This window comes from Paramisgurnus dabryanus, chromosome 19 (genome assembly GCF_030506205.2).
Source record: "Paramisgurnus dabryanus chromosome 19, PD_genome_1.1, whole genome shotgun sequence".
In the NCBI taxonomy this organism is placed as follows: domain Eukaryota; kingdom Metazoa; phylum Chordata; class Actinopteri; order Cypriniformes; family Cobitidae; genus Paramisgurnus; species Paramisgurnus dabryanus.
The window spans coordinates 451,213-470,719 of NC_133355.1; the positions used below are offsets into that span (position 1 = coordinate 451,213).

General features: G+C 36.1%; 1 protein-coding gene across 2 annotated transcripts in view; it reads right to left on the reverse strand.

Moving 5' to 3' along the window:
* Positions 1 to 19,507, reverse strand: part of trappc9 (trafficking protein particle complex subunit 9) — a 278,660-nt gene that overhangs the window by 229,980 nt on the left and 29,173 nt on the right. For both annotated transcript variants that reach the window (XM_073812647.1, XM_073812646.1), the window contains 2 exons: positions 8,288 to 8,414; positions 4,482 to 4,627 (listed from right to left, as the gene is read on the reverse strand). In XM_073812647.1, the coding sequence (XP_073668748.1) occupies positions 4,482 to 4,627; positions 8,288 to 8,414 (273 nt within the window). The remainder of the gene's footprint in view (positions 1 to 4,481; positions 4,628 to 8,287; positions 8,415 to 19,507) is intronic.

The window sequence follows — 19,507 nt, forward strand, 5'->3', positions numbered from 1 at the left end:
TTTGTTACCACACTTAGATTGTAATCATGCAGATTTGCAAAGCAGTGTTTAGATCAAATATAGCGCTGGTAAGCAATGCAAGATCCAATTTGCTTTGCAACATTGCTTAATCCTCTTCCTCCTATTAAATCCTGTCTTTTACAACCTAAAGTGTGAACTTGATTTTACAATTACGCAGCTAAATTCTGGAGTTAGGGTGAAGGAAATAAACAAACCCATTAACCGAAGTGTAGACAATAGAAATACGCACCAAACTATTTAAAGGGATTAGATATCAATGCCATCTGTCGAGCCCAAAGCCAAAGCAACATCCAAGTGTCATTTTACTGAAGAAGCACTTGGTGTGACCCTAATCCATGGGACCCTGATTGGAAACTAATTCATTATGTAAAATACCAAATTTTCATGTGAATTATTTCTCTCTTTCCACCACTCAGGAAAACGTGATGCCTTCCCTCGAGATGTTTGTATAATCACCCGGAAATTGAGGCAATGCTAAACGCCCTCCAAACAACAGAAAGACGCAGATCTTCGCAAAAGTGCCCACCTGTGTTGATTCTCCACACCCACCTGAAACTAACCCACAACCTGTGACAGAACCAGTTGACTAATCGAGAGCGAAATCTAAACCATTGGGAGTTTCGAATTGGTCATGGGATAGCACATCAAGTATCACACAAAATAAAAAGTAATTCACAGCAGACGTTGGTGGGTTTTGGCAGAAAGAAATAAGACAGGCTGGAAACAGCCATCTGACTCTTATACAACATGATTTGTTTGAAAAGTCGGGGCAAGCACACACTGAACAGCCATCTGTCATCATTAGATTCCTGCCAAATTCTCACGGTCCCCAAGATCCAAAAACACACAACAATAGAACTGAAAGTTACAAATAAGAGTGAGAGTTTAGATATGATCCCTAATTATCTGGGCTGGGGATCGTATATAGTGGAGCTTAAACTACGACCAAACATTTTACTGACATGAAAGTGATCATATTTGGAGTTATATGATAATCATAACATATCACCACTAGATTCCTGCCAAATTCTCACGGTCCCTGAAATTTTAAAACGCACAACAAAAGAACTGAAAGTTACAAGTAACAGTGAGAGTTTAGATATGATCCCTTATTATTAGTCTGGGTCTAGTGGAGATTAAACTACAACCAAACATTTTACTGACATGACAGTGATCATGTTTGAAAGAATATGATAATCATACAGTACCATAAACTACTATGGTATATGTTTTTCTATACCATGGTACTTTGATATCCATATTTACAGTTTAGGGGTGAAAGGAGCAAAAACTAACGCGGGGTTAGTTGTAACACGGACTGTTTACATTGTTGCACAAGGTTGAGCGTTTTGTATTTCCAGTACTTTTTTACGCTGCCAAAAGACGATCTCCCGCAAATTAATGGAAATGTATCATGTTTTTCCAGAGAGTTATTGATAAACGAGTGTTTTGGTGGCATGTAAGTAAATTTTTTCATCATATGTTTTTTTCGGTTTTTAAGTTGGGTGTGTAAGATACCAAATCCAATGCTATGTCATATTGTTGACTAAAACAAAGCATTGTTTTGAAATATGTCTGCAGCTCTTAGCAACTTTTTTTGGTGGGCTTGAAAATATTTAACCCAGCGGGGTTAATTGTAACGCTGTGTTACAACTAACCCCTCAGCACTAACAATATAAAAACCGCTAACGTTAGCATAATTCTTGCCGTTGTTTTAAATAGGCTACATGTGAATGATTGCTGGCTGCCAACAAAATAAATGTGCCTGTCTTATCAAAAATCTTGTGTCAATTTTATTTTTGTTCATATCTTTAATATTGATTCAAAGATTAAAATCATAATGAAATGAATGGCTAAAATCAGACTTTGATGCTCATTATCTCAGAATTTGATTTTGAAACTGTAGTATGGTCACATCTAAAAAAAAATGTTGTCATAATTATGCTCCTTTTTCTCACATATTTAGACATTTGTATCCATGTATAATTGAACTATTGTTAGAAAAGGGCTGGATGAATAAATACAGTGTGGATACCTGTCTATTATAGACAGATATATAAACAATATCCACTTCAAGTATATAAACAAAATAGTATTGAAATATTTGCCTGCAAACTTATATTTTAGCAAGTGTTACAACTAACCCCCTGCCTGTTACAATTTACCCCACCTATGGGGTAAGTTTTAACGTTTGCACTTCTGTCACGTTTGGTGTAATTGTCCAAGAATGGTAAGTGCTAGAAACAAACTTCAAATGTTCATTTGTAGCAGAGATCTGTGTGTTGCTTGCAAAAATATAATTAAATCAAACTCAAATATTTTTTGAATGATTGAGCCAAAACCAAAAAGCGTTAGGTTGTGCCAGCTCTCCCCTATACTTTGGTAATCATGGTAATTTTTAAAGAAACCTGTATATATCCTGCTTTAGGAAAAAGAAAGTCAAACAATACCTTTTACATGTCTTACATATCCAGTACTGCTTCATTATAAGTATCACATACCATACAAACAGCTTATAACATGGGCCTTCAACCGGGGGGTCCGCGGCCCCCAGGGGGTCCGTGACGGAACTGCAGGGGGTCCGCCAAATGATGTTAAATGACAAGCTATTTTTTGGTTAAAAACTTAAAATATATGTACAAAAATGTAATATGTCTCCTTTAAGTTGTGCACGTGGCCGCATAGGTTTGAAGGCGCGCGTTCAGTTTAGCCAGCGGACCAAAATAAAATATCTAAAGATTATAAATGTCCACTCAGGAAGCAGCAGTAGCGACAGAAAAGTCATCATAAAACAGGTAAATCTTACGTGTGTCTTTCTTTCAGAATGTCATTTTAGAATCAGTGCGACATGTTGTCTCATCTATATTTCTGAACTTGGACAGCTGTTTCACGCGGTTCAGATTTAAAGCACTAATTCAAGAGGCAAATTACACCACGCCGCGTCTGCATTTTAAACTGTGACAAAACTATTTCTCGCATTTAAAAATGAATGAAACGGGCGCCGTGATGGTGCTAGGTGCAAGATTCATAGTCACTCCTCTCAAAAAGTTTCCCCAAAGAGATGCGCTCTGACTCGTTGCATGTTGTTCTCCTGAGTCTGATATAAAGCTATACAGAAAATAAACCTGCGTTACTTAAACTCGTGACAATGATGTTACATGAGCAAGGCAACAGACCTTAAAAATTATAAAGTAGCACAACCTCCATCCCCACCAGAATAGACAGTCTTTGTGCCATTCCCCATGATCAGTCTTCTTTATAAACTGAAAGCCCTTGTCTAAATCAAATTTAGATTTCCTAAATGAAAATCTATTACACTGCAAATACCTTAAAATAATATTATTTTATTATTATTATATTATTTTAATATAAAAACAAAATCTACTTTAACAAAAAATTATGCATGTTAGTATGGCTGTGTGACAATATGGTTTGTTTTTATTTATAAAACAGTTCCAGTCCTTGATTCTGATTGTTCATCAGTTGTACTTTACTCCACTTTGTGTTGTGCCTAATACGAAAAGGCAGCCTCTCGTACCTTACTGCTTACTTGTATCTCTGTTTTACACATTTAGTATTAGGGGGTCCCTGCTCCATGTCTATCTCATCTAAGGGGTCCCCGACCCAAAAAACGTTGAAGACCCCTGGCTTATAAAATTGGAAACCAGCTTACTACATTATTACCATCCGAAAACCATCACTAAACACCACAACTACACAACTGTTCTACTAGGCACGCTAGCAAGTATTATTCACAGTTTCACGTGACATAGTATTTATTTCATGGCTGCAATGTGCCAAAATTCTGTTATTTGCCATAATTAGTCTATAAAAAATAAAGCCTGTGCCATGTGATATTGCATAAAAACGCCTCAACTCCATCCAACAGCAACTGACTGCCAGCAGTTAAAGAGACATCCAAACAGAACCTGCGAAATTACAATAGCACGTTTGGTAATCTTTTAAGCAATAAAGCAAAACAGTTCGACATTAACACACACAGCGTGGGATGTTAAAACGATAAGTTATATAAACTATATACATTTACAATAAAACCGGAAATTAGAGAGGCATCCGTTTCAACACCTGCTTCTCCCAGAAGAATATTAAATTGAGAAATACATCACAGAATTAAAAGCGTCTCTTGTTTAATGCATTTGCCATCCCTGTATGAGATTTTTTTTGTCTTCCTTTCAGATGCTGAAAGTCAACACAGCATAAAAGGTTTATGATCTGTTGCCTAATGCTGCAACCTTTCACTCCATACATCACTGTCATCTGATTTCTGTGCACTAGGAAAATCCATAACCCAAGGTTAACCTTTGGGTTATATCGTCTTTCAAAATCACAAGTGTGAAATGTCCTTTAAAGTGTTTTTAAAAGACAATATCCCAAGGTTAAGTGCAGTGTGAAAATCCTTAAAGTTAAAGTGTAAGGAAGCGAAAACAGGAGTGCCTTACCGATCTTCTTCGAGCGCTCGTCTCCTCTGTTGTGCATGGTGATTGGAGAGTAGATGAAAGGGCTGGCAGTGGACATCCCCTGTCCCAGAAGACCTTTCACTTTATGAGGCCGCAAACTCACCGGTAGGTTCAAAAGAGACACAGACCTGTAAAGACAAAATAACAGTTCGGCCACTTTAACAAATCTTAATGAGGTGTATTAGTTTGTTTGTTTTTAAATCAGACAATAGCACAGAAGCGTATAGAAGACAAAATGATTTACACAAATTGATAAATTACACCATTTATCCAGTTGAAAAGTTTAAAATCATGTATTGCCACCTTGAGGAAGAATTCACAGGTTTTGCATCACTGCTCAGAATTAAAAAAAAAAAAAAAATCACAGCAGACTATAAACATGGCCATCAATGGCCAGTAAGCAATCACATAACAAATGCAGTGGAAAAAATAGAAATCAGGTAGCAACTGCATATCAATGTGATTGAAAATGATTCAATAACGCCTTAGAAACTGTATTTGTACTTTTCTTTTATGTCTGAACACAAAAACAGAAAATGTGTGTAAACACTTCTTGTTTTCAGTACATCTATCAGTAGTCCCATTCACACATTCAGTCTTTACTGGTAATTTACTGGTAAATTGCAGTTAACATGTCATGTGTGAACAGAACCTTTCCGGTAAATCAGTGCTCCCAATTTACCAGTAAGACAGGTTGTAAGATTACCAGTAATTTACCGGTAAGCGCTATGTGTGAACAAAAATATAGGATTACCGGCCTTAGAACGGACGACGTCAGACAGATCGGGCCAATCAGAACGTTTTTAAACAGATGACGCGTTTACCACCGCACTGTTTACATTCGTTTCCACACCCATGCTGCTTAAAAGTCGAGCACAACTGAAGTAAACATCCACATTTCTTCAAAGTTGTTTAAAACAGCTTACCATATATTTGCCAAATTGCCGACGTCCTTAGCACACCCTCGGTGAAGCCTAATGTGCAAACACAGGTTCCGTTTGACGCCGCCTAACGCAATGTTGTTTGGTCACTCACGAGCAACTTCGCGACCGTTTGCCACAGATGTGAAAACAACAAAATACGGACCGACGATATTAAGTCTTAACCCGCCATTGTGTACAAATACGACACGGAGCTCGCGGCCGTGCGCCACAGGTAACTTCCGCTTTCTCTCCGAGTTTACCGGTATTTTAAAACGGATGTGTGAATGATGTCTTACTGGTAAAAAGACGGAACGACACTGCATGTGTGAACAGCACATTTTTGTATTTACTGGTAAATTCATTCTGGTAAATTCATGGTAATGTGTGAAAGAGGCTAGTATCTAAAAATTCTTAAATCAAGGTGCATTTTCTTGGTGAGCAAAATAACCTAAGAAAAAAAATCTAGTTTTTAGACAAAATTAAGTAAATATGTAAATTTGTGCTTAAAACAAGCAAAAAAAAAAAATATCAGCCAAAAGGGTAAAAAAAATCTTGAAATAAGTTTTATCTTAAACACTTTCAAGAAATTCAAGAAAAATGTTCTCACCCCATTGGCAAATTTTTTGACAAATTCAAAAATAAAATTGAGTATAAAAACAAGACTTATTTTCTTAGGTCATTTTGCTCATGAAGAAAATTCATCTTGACGCAAATTAATTTTAACGACACTAATTTTGTTAGCGTGCGATTAACGCAATGCACAATTTCTGTTTAACCCTAGGCTTAGCACGTTGTTGGATAAATTGAGATGCAGCCTTAAGCCATCTCTTCTTTCATTTTTACTTCTCCCAAGAACAAAAAGCCGTGGAGCATGTTTGTCACCATAATGTTTGATTCCTGTTTTATGTTTTCTTGTCGTTTGTTCTAAACTGTTTACACAATGGTGGATTGGCTACTTTTATTCACCTATCCCAAATGTTTTACTGTACTGTAAATGTTGCCAAATCAGTGCTGCCCTGATAGCATGATAGTAATAATTTAAATAAAAAATAATTTGTATTGTGTACTTGTCAAACACGGCCATGTGCGAGTAGCTGCTATGAGTATACTTTGATAGATGCGCTGCGCTGAACTGGAAAAAAAACTGTAAATAGTCATCAAACGCCTAAAATTATCTTTATATGTATGTTTTCGGAGAGGTGTACCGCCTTAAATGCTTAACTAATACAAATGATGCGTATCCATAAAAATTGTGCGTCTGAGACTTTGGTTTCGGTTGTAAAACATGCAGAAATTAGGAAATAATGTGCAGGACTTGCTTGATATTAAAAGAGTTATTAAGAGAGATAAAGTTCAGCCCCTGACCGATGTTTAAAGAGTTATCAACAGCAATAAGACTGGAAAATTATCTTCCTCTAAATGATCACATCTGCATGCACACAGGTGCGCGTCCCCGATGCATGCATAGACAGAATTAGTTTGAAAAATATTGGTTTTGACAAGAATTCATCCAGTTATAATTTGTTATGTCTTAAGTAAATGTTTGATTAACTGTTGGGGAAGATATCTGATGTGTAACATTATTATTAGATCCTCGCATTACAGTATATCTTTAAACTGTGTCAATGTCAATCAAACAATAAGAAAAAGAAAAAAATGTAACACATTTGTGTGTGACAAATCTATTAGTTATTTTAAGACAGTGATTTTGTTTTTGAACTTGTTTTTGTCTTTAACTGGATTTGATTTATTTAAATTATTTGTGCTATTTTTGCTGTCCATGCTTGAAAAGTGTTAAATTAATGTAAATATGGAACAGATAAAAATGTGCGATTAAGTTGCGATTAATCACAAGTCTAGATTAAGATTAATCACGATTATATTTTAATCGACTGACAGCCCTTATTAAAACGCAATACTGCATGTAACACTTCAGAGAGTAAATGCAAGTACGAAGTGATGACATCATGTATACTGTATGCTAATTAGGGGGTGATGTCATCTAGCACAATCATTTTACAAAATCCCGTGGGAAACACTGATCACGGATGCATATCGTGTAAGACTTGATTTCTAAACGTACAAATCTAATTGAACGCAAATCAAATAGGGGACCAGCTTTAAACTCTTCAGTTCTGCTGCTGCCCATCACAAAAAGACAATCAGACAAACTAGTTGGTGCAACACCACTGTTAACTTTACTGTATTCTGGAAAAACAAACAGCGTTGGAGCTAAAACCTCTTACAATACAAAAGAAACTCAGTATGGCAATCGTAATGCTTTAATACTGACATTTACTCTCTTATATAAGACAACTATCTCTCTTGTGAGACAACTGTTTCCATTACAGGCCTTTTTTAAATTACACCTCTGCCGAAAGTCTGGCAAAAGACGAACAAAGAGATACTGCATGATAACAACATGAGAGAGACAAATATCAAGAGAAACACGGTTTGTCTGAAGCTTTACGATTAAGAATCCCTTCAAGAATAACTTAAAGAATTGATTCAATTTATTTTTCTGACAACAAAAATGAAAAGAAGCCTTCAGAGAGGAGAGCTCAGAGAAATGAAGACTTCAATCAAGTGAATATGTTAAGCTTTACTTCCTAATGGGAATAAAATGCATCTGCAAAACATATTTACACACACAGAAGACTGTGAAGTCCATGGATTCCTGCTTCATATTAACAAGTGTAAGTCATTTGGTGGGATTAAACAAACAAAAGCTGAAACAGTTCACATAAGGTCATATGCGCATACGTTCAAACTATTACAGGACTCAAATTTCTTTCTTTCTAGAATTGAATAAATTGCAAGTATACTAACAAGTGTAAAATCTGACATTTTTAGGGATCTCCTCACCTGACGATGGGCAGTTTGGTGAAGGGAACAGGTGGCAGTTTGAGTCCATCGGGAAGGGTGATCACTTCCATTCCACCGGGACATTTTGATGTGTAGTTCTCCAAACTCTGGGTCACTTCTTTCTTCTCTGTTGAAAAAAAACACGATTTTAAGTGACAACGCACGTCACAAAGTAATAAAATCAAGTTAGATAACACTTTCTATGAAGAATGCATACTGTATCATAACATATTTTTTGTAAATGAGAATTTTTTTATCAGACTCATGTTTAGGTTCAACAATATTTTCACAGATGTCACTTCGTCAGTCATTTTAACAAATTTGACTGTCTTTCACTGCAAAACCCTCTAAGTGCATGCAAGCTTTTTGGCAATACCTTTACTACTATAAAAAAGACATTTTCAATGTTTCCATCCAAGATTGCATATTAAACTTATGTGGATGCTGCTACCCAAGTCGTGTTATAGTCAACATTTTTTATTAATTTATTTGTGGTATTGACACAATTGTCCGCTGATTTTCATGCCACTGGAGAACGAATGTCTTTTTTGTGGAAACAGCGCACATTTTTATAAAAAAAAATTCTGTATCGTGTCATTTTATATTTTTTTTCTCATTGTTTTTCCTATTTTAAAATCATTGTCGCTTGAGGTTAGGGTTAGATTCGGGGTTTGCATAAAAGGATGTAATTTTATGTTTGTCCGCTTTTAATATTATTCTCGCCTGGAGTTGGGGTTTGGGTAAGGTTGTCGCAGAGAGTGATTCGAACCCCAACCCCAAGTGACGTAGTAAAAAAACAATGAGAGGAAAAAACAATGAGAAAACATATAAAAAGACACAATACAGAATGTCAAAAACTTTATAGAAATGTGAATAAAGTAATAAATTTTTTTTACTAAAACACAAATTTCCGTGAGATTGGGTTGGGATAATTGGAATTTTGCTATTAACATTTGTGAATAAAGCAGGCATTTCCATCCAGCGAGCTAAAGAGAGCAAAATCGTCAGTTCCTGATAAACCGGCACTAAATATCATTAAGAAAAGCGGAAAGCCACCGTATTTACAGCAAATTACAATTATGTCATCCGAGGCGCAAAGTCACATGACTTTTTTGGTGCGCATCTAGAGATTAATTCTATTAAAGTGTTTCCATTGTGGTTCATGCGCGTTTTCTTATCAGATACGAAATTTTATCAATTGACCGACTCATTTTTTAAATGTTTGCACATATTGGCTTTTCCATTCAGCATTTTTTATGTGTTACTCCAATACTTCAGAATTCAAAATGTAAACTGAAACCACACATTAGGGGGCGCTGTGATGCATGTGGCTGCCACATTCGGGTTGTATTCAGGTCCAAGTACTCACAAGGGACGCAAGTTTAAATGTGATCAACAGTTGTTTCACTTTCAACTTTGCTGAAAAATCGACGCTGCGTTTAAAATATTCTGCCAACAAACCATTTTTCTGAATGTCCTGAGGTGGGGATTAAGTGGAATGAAGCTAAGGTATGGTATGAACGCATAATACGTGCCTGAGAGAATTCAGTTAATATTATTATCTAATTTTTGACAAAGATGGCGTTTAGTGGCTTTTGCACATTTATATAAATATTCACAAAACGTTACTACATCCAGTTATCATCAGTTTTCATTAAAAACATTAAAACATTTCTTCCTGAAACATAAGTGCTTTTTGGTGATCCAAGCCCATACCACATAAATTAGCAGATCACCAATGCATCAAGTCAACTGTGAGCCCCAGGGGTGAAATTATCCACAATCCTCCTTCACAGGCCTCTAGCCCACAGCACGATATAAATTTAACAAGGCAAATAATTTGAGCGTCCGTACATCACGAGCGGAGACAAGCGTGGCTAATGATCCGGTCTATTTTAAGCTCAGTTTCTACAGGTGAGAAACATACTGACTTACTGCTCTGTCTATAAAAATGTTTACGGCCTCACTCGGCCATCAATTTACACACCGCTCCCGATAAAACCAATGATCCTTGTGCCGTCTAAATCAGATCCAATCCTCGGATAGAACTCCATCCCGCATCGAACAGGCACAATAGTCATTTGAGACGAGATCAATAGATGCACAATATATTGTAGATCTGATGTTATTATCGTATCCGTCAACAATAATGTTGATATGGGAGCAAAATATCATCTCATTATTTTTCCAATTCACACAGTAGGCTTATTGTTTTTCTATTGTTGTTCTTATGAACACCAGCTGGGTAGATTTATAATAACGGCCATTATAAATGTTCTGCCATAATAAAAAATGAGCAATGAAGGAGTTTGTGATGCAGCACGGTTCCCTCTCATGTACAGGGAGGTGTGAATAACTTACAACAGCAGAGAAAAAAAAAAGGTATCGTAAAATCATAAAATTGATTCTCACATTAACAGAATAGAATGGACTGTACTGCTTCACACCTAAAGGTGACATAGAATGATTGAACGGGGTATTTATCCTTGTTCTGTGATGTGACATGTAGACAAAAAATTTTTTGTTTGGGTCTGTAATGCCTTAGAAGCTTCCAAAAACCTCTCTCAGATAGCTCTATTAGGGTGGGGGATTTTAAACAAGTGGTTTTGCACCTATTTGGCTCCCCCTACTGGCTTAACTTGAAATCTCATTACTGATTGGCTGACTGATTGTTGCCACTCAAAAAATGTAGCCAATTATTTTAAAGTGGAGGGGCAGTGAGATGCCTGTGATGTCATAAGCATCAGTTTTTCAGATTGGGCCGTTTTCTGGCTGACATTTCTAAAAGAGGAATTTCTATGAGACTGAGATGTTTAGCATGTCTAGCACTTTTTGAATGTTCATGAATGCGGGTAGACTACCATTATTCAACAAAGACAAGGTAAAAATAGTTTTTTTATTCTCTGTCCCCTTTAAAGCTCAAACTTAAATAACAAAAAGTGGAGTGTCCCTTTAAGCTTTATCTTATACTTTTATCTAATATTTTAGTCTTATCTTAAATCTTAAATATTTTTCATGCAGTCTATAGAGTTGGCCAGATTTCATTTCATTTCACTAAGCTATAATCTTATATAACTTTGCACTTATGTGTACTTGCATAACTACTAAAATCTCTTGATGGGACAGAAGTTAAATTCATTGCTAATATTGTTCTATGTTTTCGTTTAATTGCCTGCAGGGACAAACCAACAAACAGGCTTTGTTTTGATTTAAAAATACATGTAAATGCACCCAAACTTAGATTACAGAAATAAAATTAAAAGATGTTCTCGGATTTTCTTTTTTATTGCAAGTACTCTGGTAGACGGCGTTTGTACCAACAATTTAGTTTTATAACACTAATCTCACAAAACAACAGGAGAAGTCAAAGTAAACCACACTGCAGGGTCCATCTACTTGCATAACACTTAAAGGTATAGTCTACTCATTTTCAATATTAAACTATGTTATTACCTTAATTAACTAAGAACTGTTGAATCATCCCTCTATCATCTGTGTGCGTGCACGTAAGCGCTGGAGCGCGCTGCGACATTTCGATAGCATTTAGCTTAGCCCCATTTATTCAATGGTACCACTCAGAGATAAAGTTAGAAGTGACCAAACACATCAACGTTTTTCCTATTTAAGACGAGTAGTTATACGAGCAAGTTTGGCGATACAAAATAAAACGTAGCGCTTTTCTAAGCGGATTTAATAGAGGAACTATATTGTATGACGTAATAGCACTTTTGGGAGTACTTCAACTCGCCTGAAAAATCCGCTCCCCTTCTCCCTCTCATAATGGGAGAGGGAGGGTGTTACTGCGCCGAGTCGAAGTACTCCCAAAAGTGCTATTACGTCATACAATATAGTTCCTCTTTTAAATCTGCTTAGAAAAGCGCTACGTTTTATTTTGTACCACCAAACTTGCTCGTATAACTACTCGTCTTAAATAGGAAAAACGTTGATGTGTTTGGTCACTTCTAACTTTATCTCTGAGTGGTACCATTGAATGAATGGGGCTAAGCTAAATGCTATCGAAGTGTCGCAGCGCGCCCCAGCGCTTACGTGCACGCACTAAGATGATAGAGGGATGTATCAACTCTTCTTAGTTAAAGTAATAACATATTTTAATATTGAAAATGAGTAGACTATTCCTTTAAACTAATTTATTCACTAAAAGATTGTAACCAAACATCAAAACCTCCATTTGGCCCTTTAATTTGATCCTTGTTTTATATCTCACTGACTTCATAAATATATAAACAAACATAACACAGAAATCATGATTACATAAAGAACTCATTATTTTGTGAAAGTTACTAATCTGAACATCATTAAAGCCACGATTAAATGGTTTCACTAAAATGCTCCAGACACACTGAGCCATGGTGCTCATGTGGGAGGCACGGGTTTGAATCCAGACAATAATGCCTTAGTCTCTCTTTATTTTCTTGTTGTCTTCACTTTCCTAATCAATAAAAAGGAAACAAAGTTGATGAAAAAATTAAGTGTTTGTAAACCGACTCGCAGTGGTATTGATTAATCAAATCTCATTCAGCCTTTCATGCAACCACAATATCCTCAGATCGACTGAATAAAAGTGTTTATTTTCTCCACTTTTTTGCTTTTCAAAAAAAGATGATACTTAAAAGATAAATGCGAACAGGGAGCCATTCGATTATCGGTCCCAACGGATAATCTCCAAACACAACACTCAAGTTAAAATAAATATATATGACTTCACCCTAACTTATTAACAGGAGAAATATGTGTGGCTGTTTTACTCTTCTCTGTTGTAAGGAAAAATAATTAAGAAGAACATGGTAGGAAGGGTACAAAAAAAGTGTTGAATTGTATTATGCAATTATGAAATTAAATTATGATTCAATGATCCATTTAAATATGCAACTTCTCAAAATACAAAACCAATATTTATTTAAGAAACTGAGGTGTCAGGGTTCCTACTCCAAGTCAAATTTCCTGACTTTCACATACTAAAAAGCTGAATTTCCATGACTACGTCCATGATGTCAGGATGCCGTGAGCCTGGATAATGTAGTGTACACCATGGGTTTATACAAATGTAGCTTAAATGCATGAATTGTAAATTGAATAGTAAATTGTAGTCAGCAGAGGCTTGGACCCGGAAAATGGTATTCCTTATATCACAAGTTAAAAAGCGGATTACATTTTGATAAAATGGAAACTAAAATTTAAAGCAACAAACAAAAATCCTTGATATTCCATGACTTGGACAACAAAAAATATATAATTTCAATGTTTGGAAAAGACATGACCCCTGGGTGTGCAACCACTGGCTAAAACTGTAATATGCAGTACAATAATGCTTTAGGTTAAATTACAATAAAAGTATTTATACGTGAAAACTGTATAACAACACGCACTTTGCATTCTTTCCGGGAAAAATAAAGCATCAATCTCTCTGCTATCTGCACTGATCTAAAACACTGACTGACTATAAATAATTTAAATAAAGTTTTGAAATCATTCAACCATTGTGTAATGCATATTGCATATTGCACTATGCACATTTGAGTTATTCAAAATATCTTGCAGCCCTATTCAATACAACAACTAGGATATTCAAAGAGAAAAACTTATAGTGAGGGTCTTGATATTTTCCAGCGGGAATTCTTTGGATTGTGAAAAGTGGAAAGAGAGGGTTGGAAAATAAGAGGTTTTGGAAATGTCAGGTAAAGTTATTCAACTGCAGGTACAGCGATACAAACATTACCAGTTACAGAATAAATATTAGACAATTTCATATCCAATTCTGTGTTCATGAACAGTGAATGTCCATTTCTTTGTTGATATTCGTAAAAAAAACAAATATTGTATTGTATTCATCAATTCCTTGTGCATGTGCAAGTCACGATACTTGGCAATAAAGGTGATTCTGATTCTACGCAGAAGTTAACCACAGCAAGACACATCTTTACACTAAAAGCTGCCACATTTCACTTTCCCAAAATCACTTTCTTCCTTTAAAATCGTTTTAAAAGCATTTTGATGGGACAGACAGATTCAGTGTGTGTAGCATAATGCAAAATGTCACCAACTTGACAAAAAAATATGACTAAAGGAAGACAACCCTGCAGCCGTCGCAAAAAATGAAAAATTGAGAGACCAGGCGCCTGGTATATAAGTGCTGATGATTGTCATTTAAACAATGAATTATTCATCACCCACACAGGAAGGGGGTGCTGATGTCAACTACAATGAAATTACCCATCTGACAGGGTCCTAAAGCTTACAAGACATGCTGCGTTTACAAATGTGCCACGATTCTCAACTTAAGAAGCAGAAAGCAGAAGACATAAAGTGTGCCAGACGTTAAAATTGTAGTGTGGAGGAACAAACTTGCAGTTACTACGGTCCAGGTTTACAAAATGTCATCCCACTGTTTTGGATGGGGGAGGAAGTTGTTGTTTCTATGGAAACTGTCAACTTTTTAGAATGCAACGGGAAAGGCCAGTAAGAGACAAATGATGATGTCTATGTATTCTTTTTTTAGTAAAGACATTAAGATGCTTCAGATCATGTCTAGACTGTTAAACATAACTGCATGCCGGCTATTTGTGATACAATTATAGACGTTGCACAGCCTCCAATTCATGTAGACTAACTTTATAGATTTATAAATTTAGAATGGAGTGAGATCAGTCCACAAGAAAGAAATTTTAGATGACGGAAGACAAAAATATATTTACAAAATATACACTCACCTAAAGGATTATTAGGAACACATGTTCAATTTCTCATTAATGCAATTATCCAATTAACCAATCACATGGCAGTTGCTTCAATGCATTTAGGGGTGTGGTCTTGGTCAAGACAATCTCCTGAACTCCAAACTGAATGTCAGAATGGGAAAGGTGCCAGACAGGTTCAGTTCACAGTTCACAGTTTAGTTACTGCTCAGTTACTGGGATTTTCACGCACAACCATTTCTAGGGTTTACGAAGAATGGTGTGAAAAGGGAAAAACATCCAGTATGCGGCAGTCCTATGAGCGAAAATGCCTTGTTGATGCTAGAGGTCAGAGAAGAATGGGCCGACTGATTCAAGCTGATAGAAGAGCAACTTTGACTGAAAATAACCACTCGTTACAACCGAGGTATGCAGCAAAGCATTTACGAAGCCACAACACGCACAACCTTGAGGCGGATGGGATACAACAGCAGAAGCCCAACCGGGTACCACTCATCTTCACTACAAATAGGAAAAAGAGGTTACAATTTGCACAAGCTCACCAAAATTGGACAGTTGATGACTGGAAAAATGTTGCCTGGTCTGATGAGTCTCGATTTCTGTTAAAACATTCAGATAGTAGAGTCAGAATTTGGCGTAAACAGAATGAGAACATGGATCCATCATGCCTTGTTACCACTGTGCAGGCTGGTGGTGGTGGTGTAATGGTGTGGGGGATGTTTTCTTGGCACACTTTAGGCCCCTTAGTGCCAATTAGGCATCGTTTAAATGCCACTGCCTACCTGAGCATTGTTTCTGACCATGTCCATCCCTTTATGACCACCATGTACCCATCCTCTGATGGCTACTTCCAGCAGGATAATGCACCATGTCACAAAGCCTGAATCATTTCAAATTGGTTTCTTGAACATGACGATGAGTTCACTGTACTAAAATGGCCCCCACAGTCACCAGATCTCAACCCAATAGAGCATCTTTAGGATGTGGTGGAACGGGAGCTTCGTGCCCTGGATGTGCATCCCACAAATCTTAATCAACTGCAAGATGCTATCCTATCAATATGGCCCAACATTTCTAAAGAATGCTTTCAGCGCCTTGTTAAATCAATGCCATATAAATATTTGCAATAGAGATTGTGTATTGTCTAAAAAGGGGTGCCCAAACTTTTCATTTTGCAACCCACTCAAATAGGTATACAGTAATGTATTCTAGGACCCACCAACATATTTTTTTAAAAGGAATTTTGAGGAAACACTTACTTGCACTGTGTGACCCACAAAAAACAAACTAAAATATGACTGAAAACATTGACCAGGTTCATCGTTCCTTTTAAAATAGCTTATCACCATTTTTGTCTTCCCAGAGCTGGTCATAATATTTCCGATAGATGACATGAGGTTGCAAAGCAAGAAAGGTGTTGATGGTCCCAAAAATAGGCTTCATTTTCTTTTGCAAATCATTTTTAACATGAAATAGGCACCCGCAGATGTTTTGGTGACGTTCACCCATCTTAAGGTGTAAATTAAAATATTCTCTATAGAATTCAAACACAGCGAGTTTCCTGCAGGTAAAGTCTCATCGGGTCATCCGGGCACATCCATTCACAAAACGTGCTACTAACTTCTATACGAAACTACATTAACAGCGCAGACATCTGAGCCGAGCTGAAAATAAAACTCTGTGTTGCAATTTACACCTCTCACTCGGCGAGAATTTCACAAGTGCGTTCTCTAAATGAAGCTCTTTATTTGGCATTCTTGATAGGTCTTCACAAATCTTTTCAAAAATAGCAGTCAAACACATACCTCAAATAGCTTATTTCACACTGCTCTGTGTAGACAGCACAACCCCTGCTGACATGTGAGCTTTGGCAAATGAATCTCGACAAAACGCTAATTAGCAGACAACCTCGCTTCCCGCCCGGTCCTGGCCCGCTATACTCTCACAAATTATTCGCTCTCTTTACTGTTCAAAATCAACGTTTTATCTTGGGTGGATTTTTGTTGTTCATGAAGCTTAGTGGGTTGAGCTTTGTGTCATCAGCACAAAGGTTGTAGGTTCCAATTCTTAGAGAACATATTATATTTATATACTGTATGCATAAACAAGTAGATAAAAGCGTCTGCCAAATGCAGTAATGTCAATGGATCCTAATCTTTATACAAAGATTCTGTGGGAAACTTGAAACAAATTGGAAAAACGTTTCATTGTGAACTCTTGTCATTTGAAATGAGCTCAATTTGAATTGCTATACTCGTATTTACTTATCAAACTCATATATAATTATTGAATTTATGTACATTTACTTCCTAACTGCAGAAAGACCACTCTCTATCTATACAGTAGTCTTACTGTAAATCTAACGTAGTCAACCTTCCGGTCTCTCTCGTGAATCCAATACAGAAGGGACTTAAACTGCAATTCATCGACTGGCCACTAGAGACAGGCTCCAAAAGGCAGCCAAACATTACAGTAGAAAGAAATTATTTTTACAGCTTGGTACGATTTTTTTGGTCTGTATAGCTAATTTAGCCCTTCATAACAACTGTGAGGGGGTGAATTTTTGTGTAACTCATCGGTTTGAATTATATTAAGATTTAAAGTTTTGCATAATTAAGGGCGTGGCCACTTGAGTGACAGGTGGAATGCCGCAGCTACCACTACTGTTGAGCTAGGTTCGTCAAAAACCTATGGGTCACTACATTCATGTTTTATACAGTCTATGATGTGTACCAATCAGTGTTGGGTGTAACTAGTTACTAAGTAATTAGTTACTGTAATTTAATTACTTTGTCCTTGAAAAAGTAAAGTAAGGGATTACTCTTATTTTCCAGTAATTTAATTACAGTTACTGCTGGTGTAATTGAGATGTGTATGGACTGTAGAAAAATTATATCGAATACAAATTTAACATCAAAATGTATAGTCTAATGCTAAAGTGCATGTTTTTTATGTATCCTTCTCACTTTAAATAGTTAATAAGAATAATGGTAACATGCTAGTGTAGCTTCCAATTTTCAATATTAACTGGTTGTTTATTAGCATTAATATTACTGAAATATTGGCTATTTAAGAATACTTAAGAAGCACATATTAATGCCTTAGCCGGCTACATTCTTACCCAATATCTACCAATACTATCAACTTAACTTCACTAAGTATTAAGCAGTAAATAGGAGTATACTGAGGCAAATGTAGTTAATAGTTAGTTAATGGTAAGAATTAGACATTAAAAAGTGTGACCAGAATAGTTAATGTACTTTTATATGATTTATTCGAGCTGTTTCAAGACTATCTTTGTATCATTTACTAAATAGGATTTAGAAAGTAATACGTAATAAGTAATTAACTCTTTCCCAGACAGACTTTTATTTTTTAAAGTTGAATTTTCACAAAATTTTTATAAAATGCCTTCCAGGAAAATGTTCTTTTAAAAATATATAAGCATACAAATATATCAAACTGCTTTCAAACGAACAAACAAACCAGGAAAGTTTAATGCCTTCCAGAAAATGTTCTTCTTTAAATATATAAACATACAATATACCAAATGAAAGAACAGACCCTCTGCTTTCAAACAAAAAAAAAAAACGTTTCATCCTACCTTCAGTGGTTCTTTTGAATATGGGTAGGTTTCTGCAAAAACACCACATTTTGAGCAAAAAGCAGAGATAATTCCATTTTTGTGACGGACTTTTCATAAAGATCCCATTCAGAGCGATCTTGAAAACAGACACGGCAGCCGCTTGCCACAGGGCAATACTTCCGGGTTTAAAAAGTTGTGGAAGTGCGCCACCTGGTGGATAATAGCGGTATTGCGGAAAGACGGAAAATCTCATCATTAGGATTTTTGAAAAACGTGTTCCTGATGAGTTTTTTCTTAATTGACGAGCGTTTTTTCTTAATTGACGAGATATCTCGTCAATGGCGGTGAAAGAGTTAAATATGAGTATTTTTCTACAAAAATATTTTAGCAAAAAGCTCAAATAATTGCATTTTTGTTAAGGAATTTTGTTAGAGATCAGATTCAGAATGATAATCAAAGCATACACGAAGTGTTAAATTAATAAATAATTTTTTTATTCAGTTTTTTATAAATTGGGTAAGAGTGCGATCTAGTGGATAATCGCGGTATTACAGATAACCATAAAAACTCATCAGGAACACGTTTTTCATGCAAATGTTTTTTCTTTATTGACCAAATAACTCGTCAATGGCGGGGAAAGAGTTAAATACCTTTTGGAGAGAGTAATCTAATAACATGATTAAAGATATAATTAGTAACTAGTAATTATTTAAATTTTTTTGAGTAACTTACCCAACACTGCACCAGTAAATAATTTACAATAGCACCAGGAACGTGCATAAGAGTGTCAATGTGGCCATCTCTAAACGTGTATTTTTCTTCATCGTCACATCTGTAAATATGTTTCGACACCTCTATCTCTCGTTCTGGATTCATTAGTTTTTAACACAGTCCTCCTCCTGTGACCCGTGAGAGGACAGT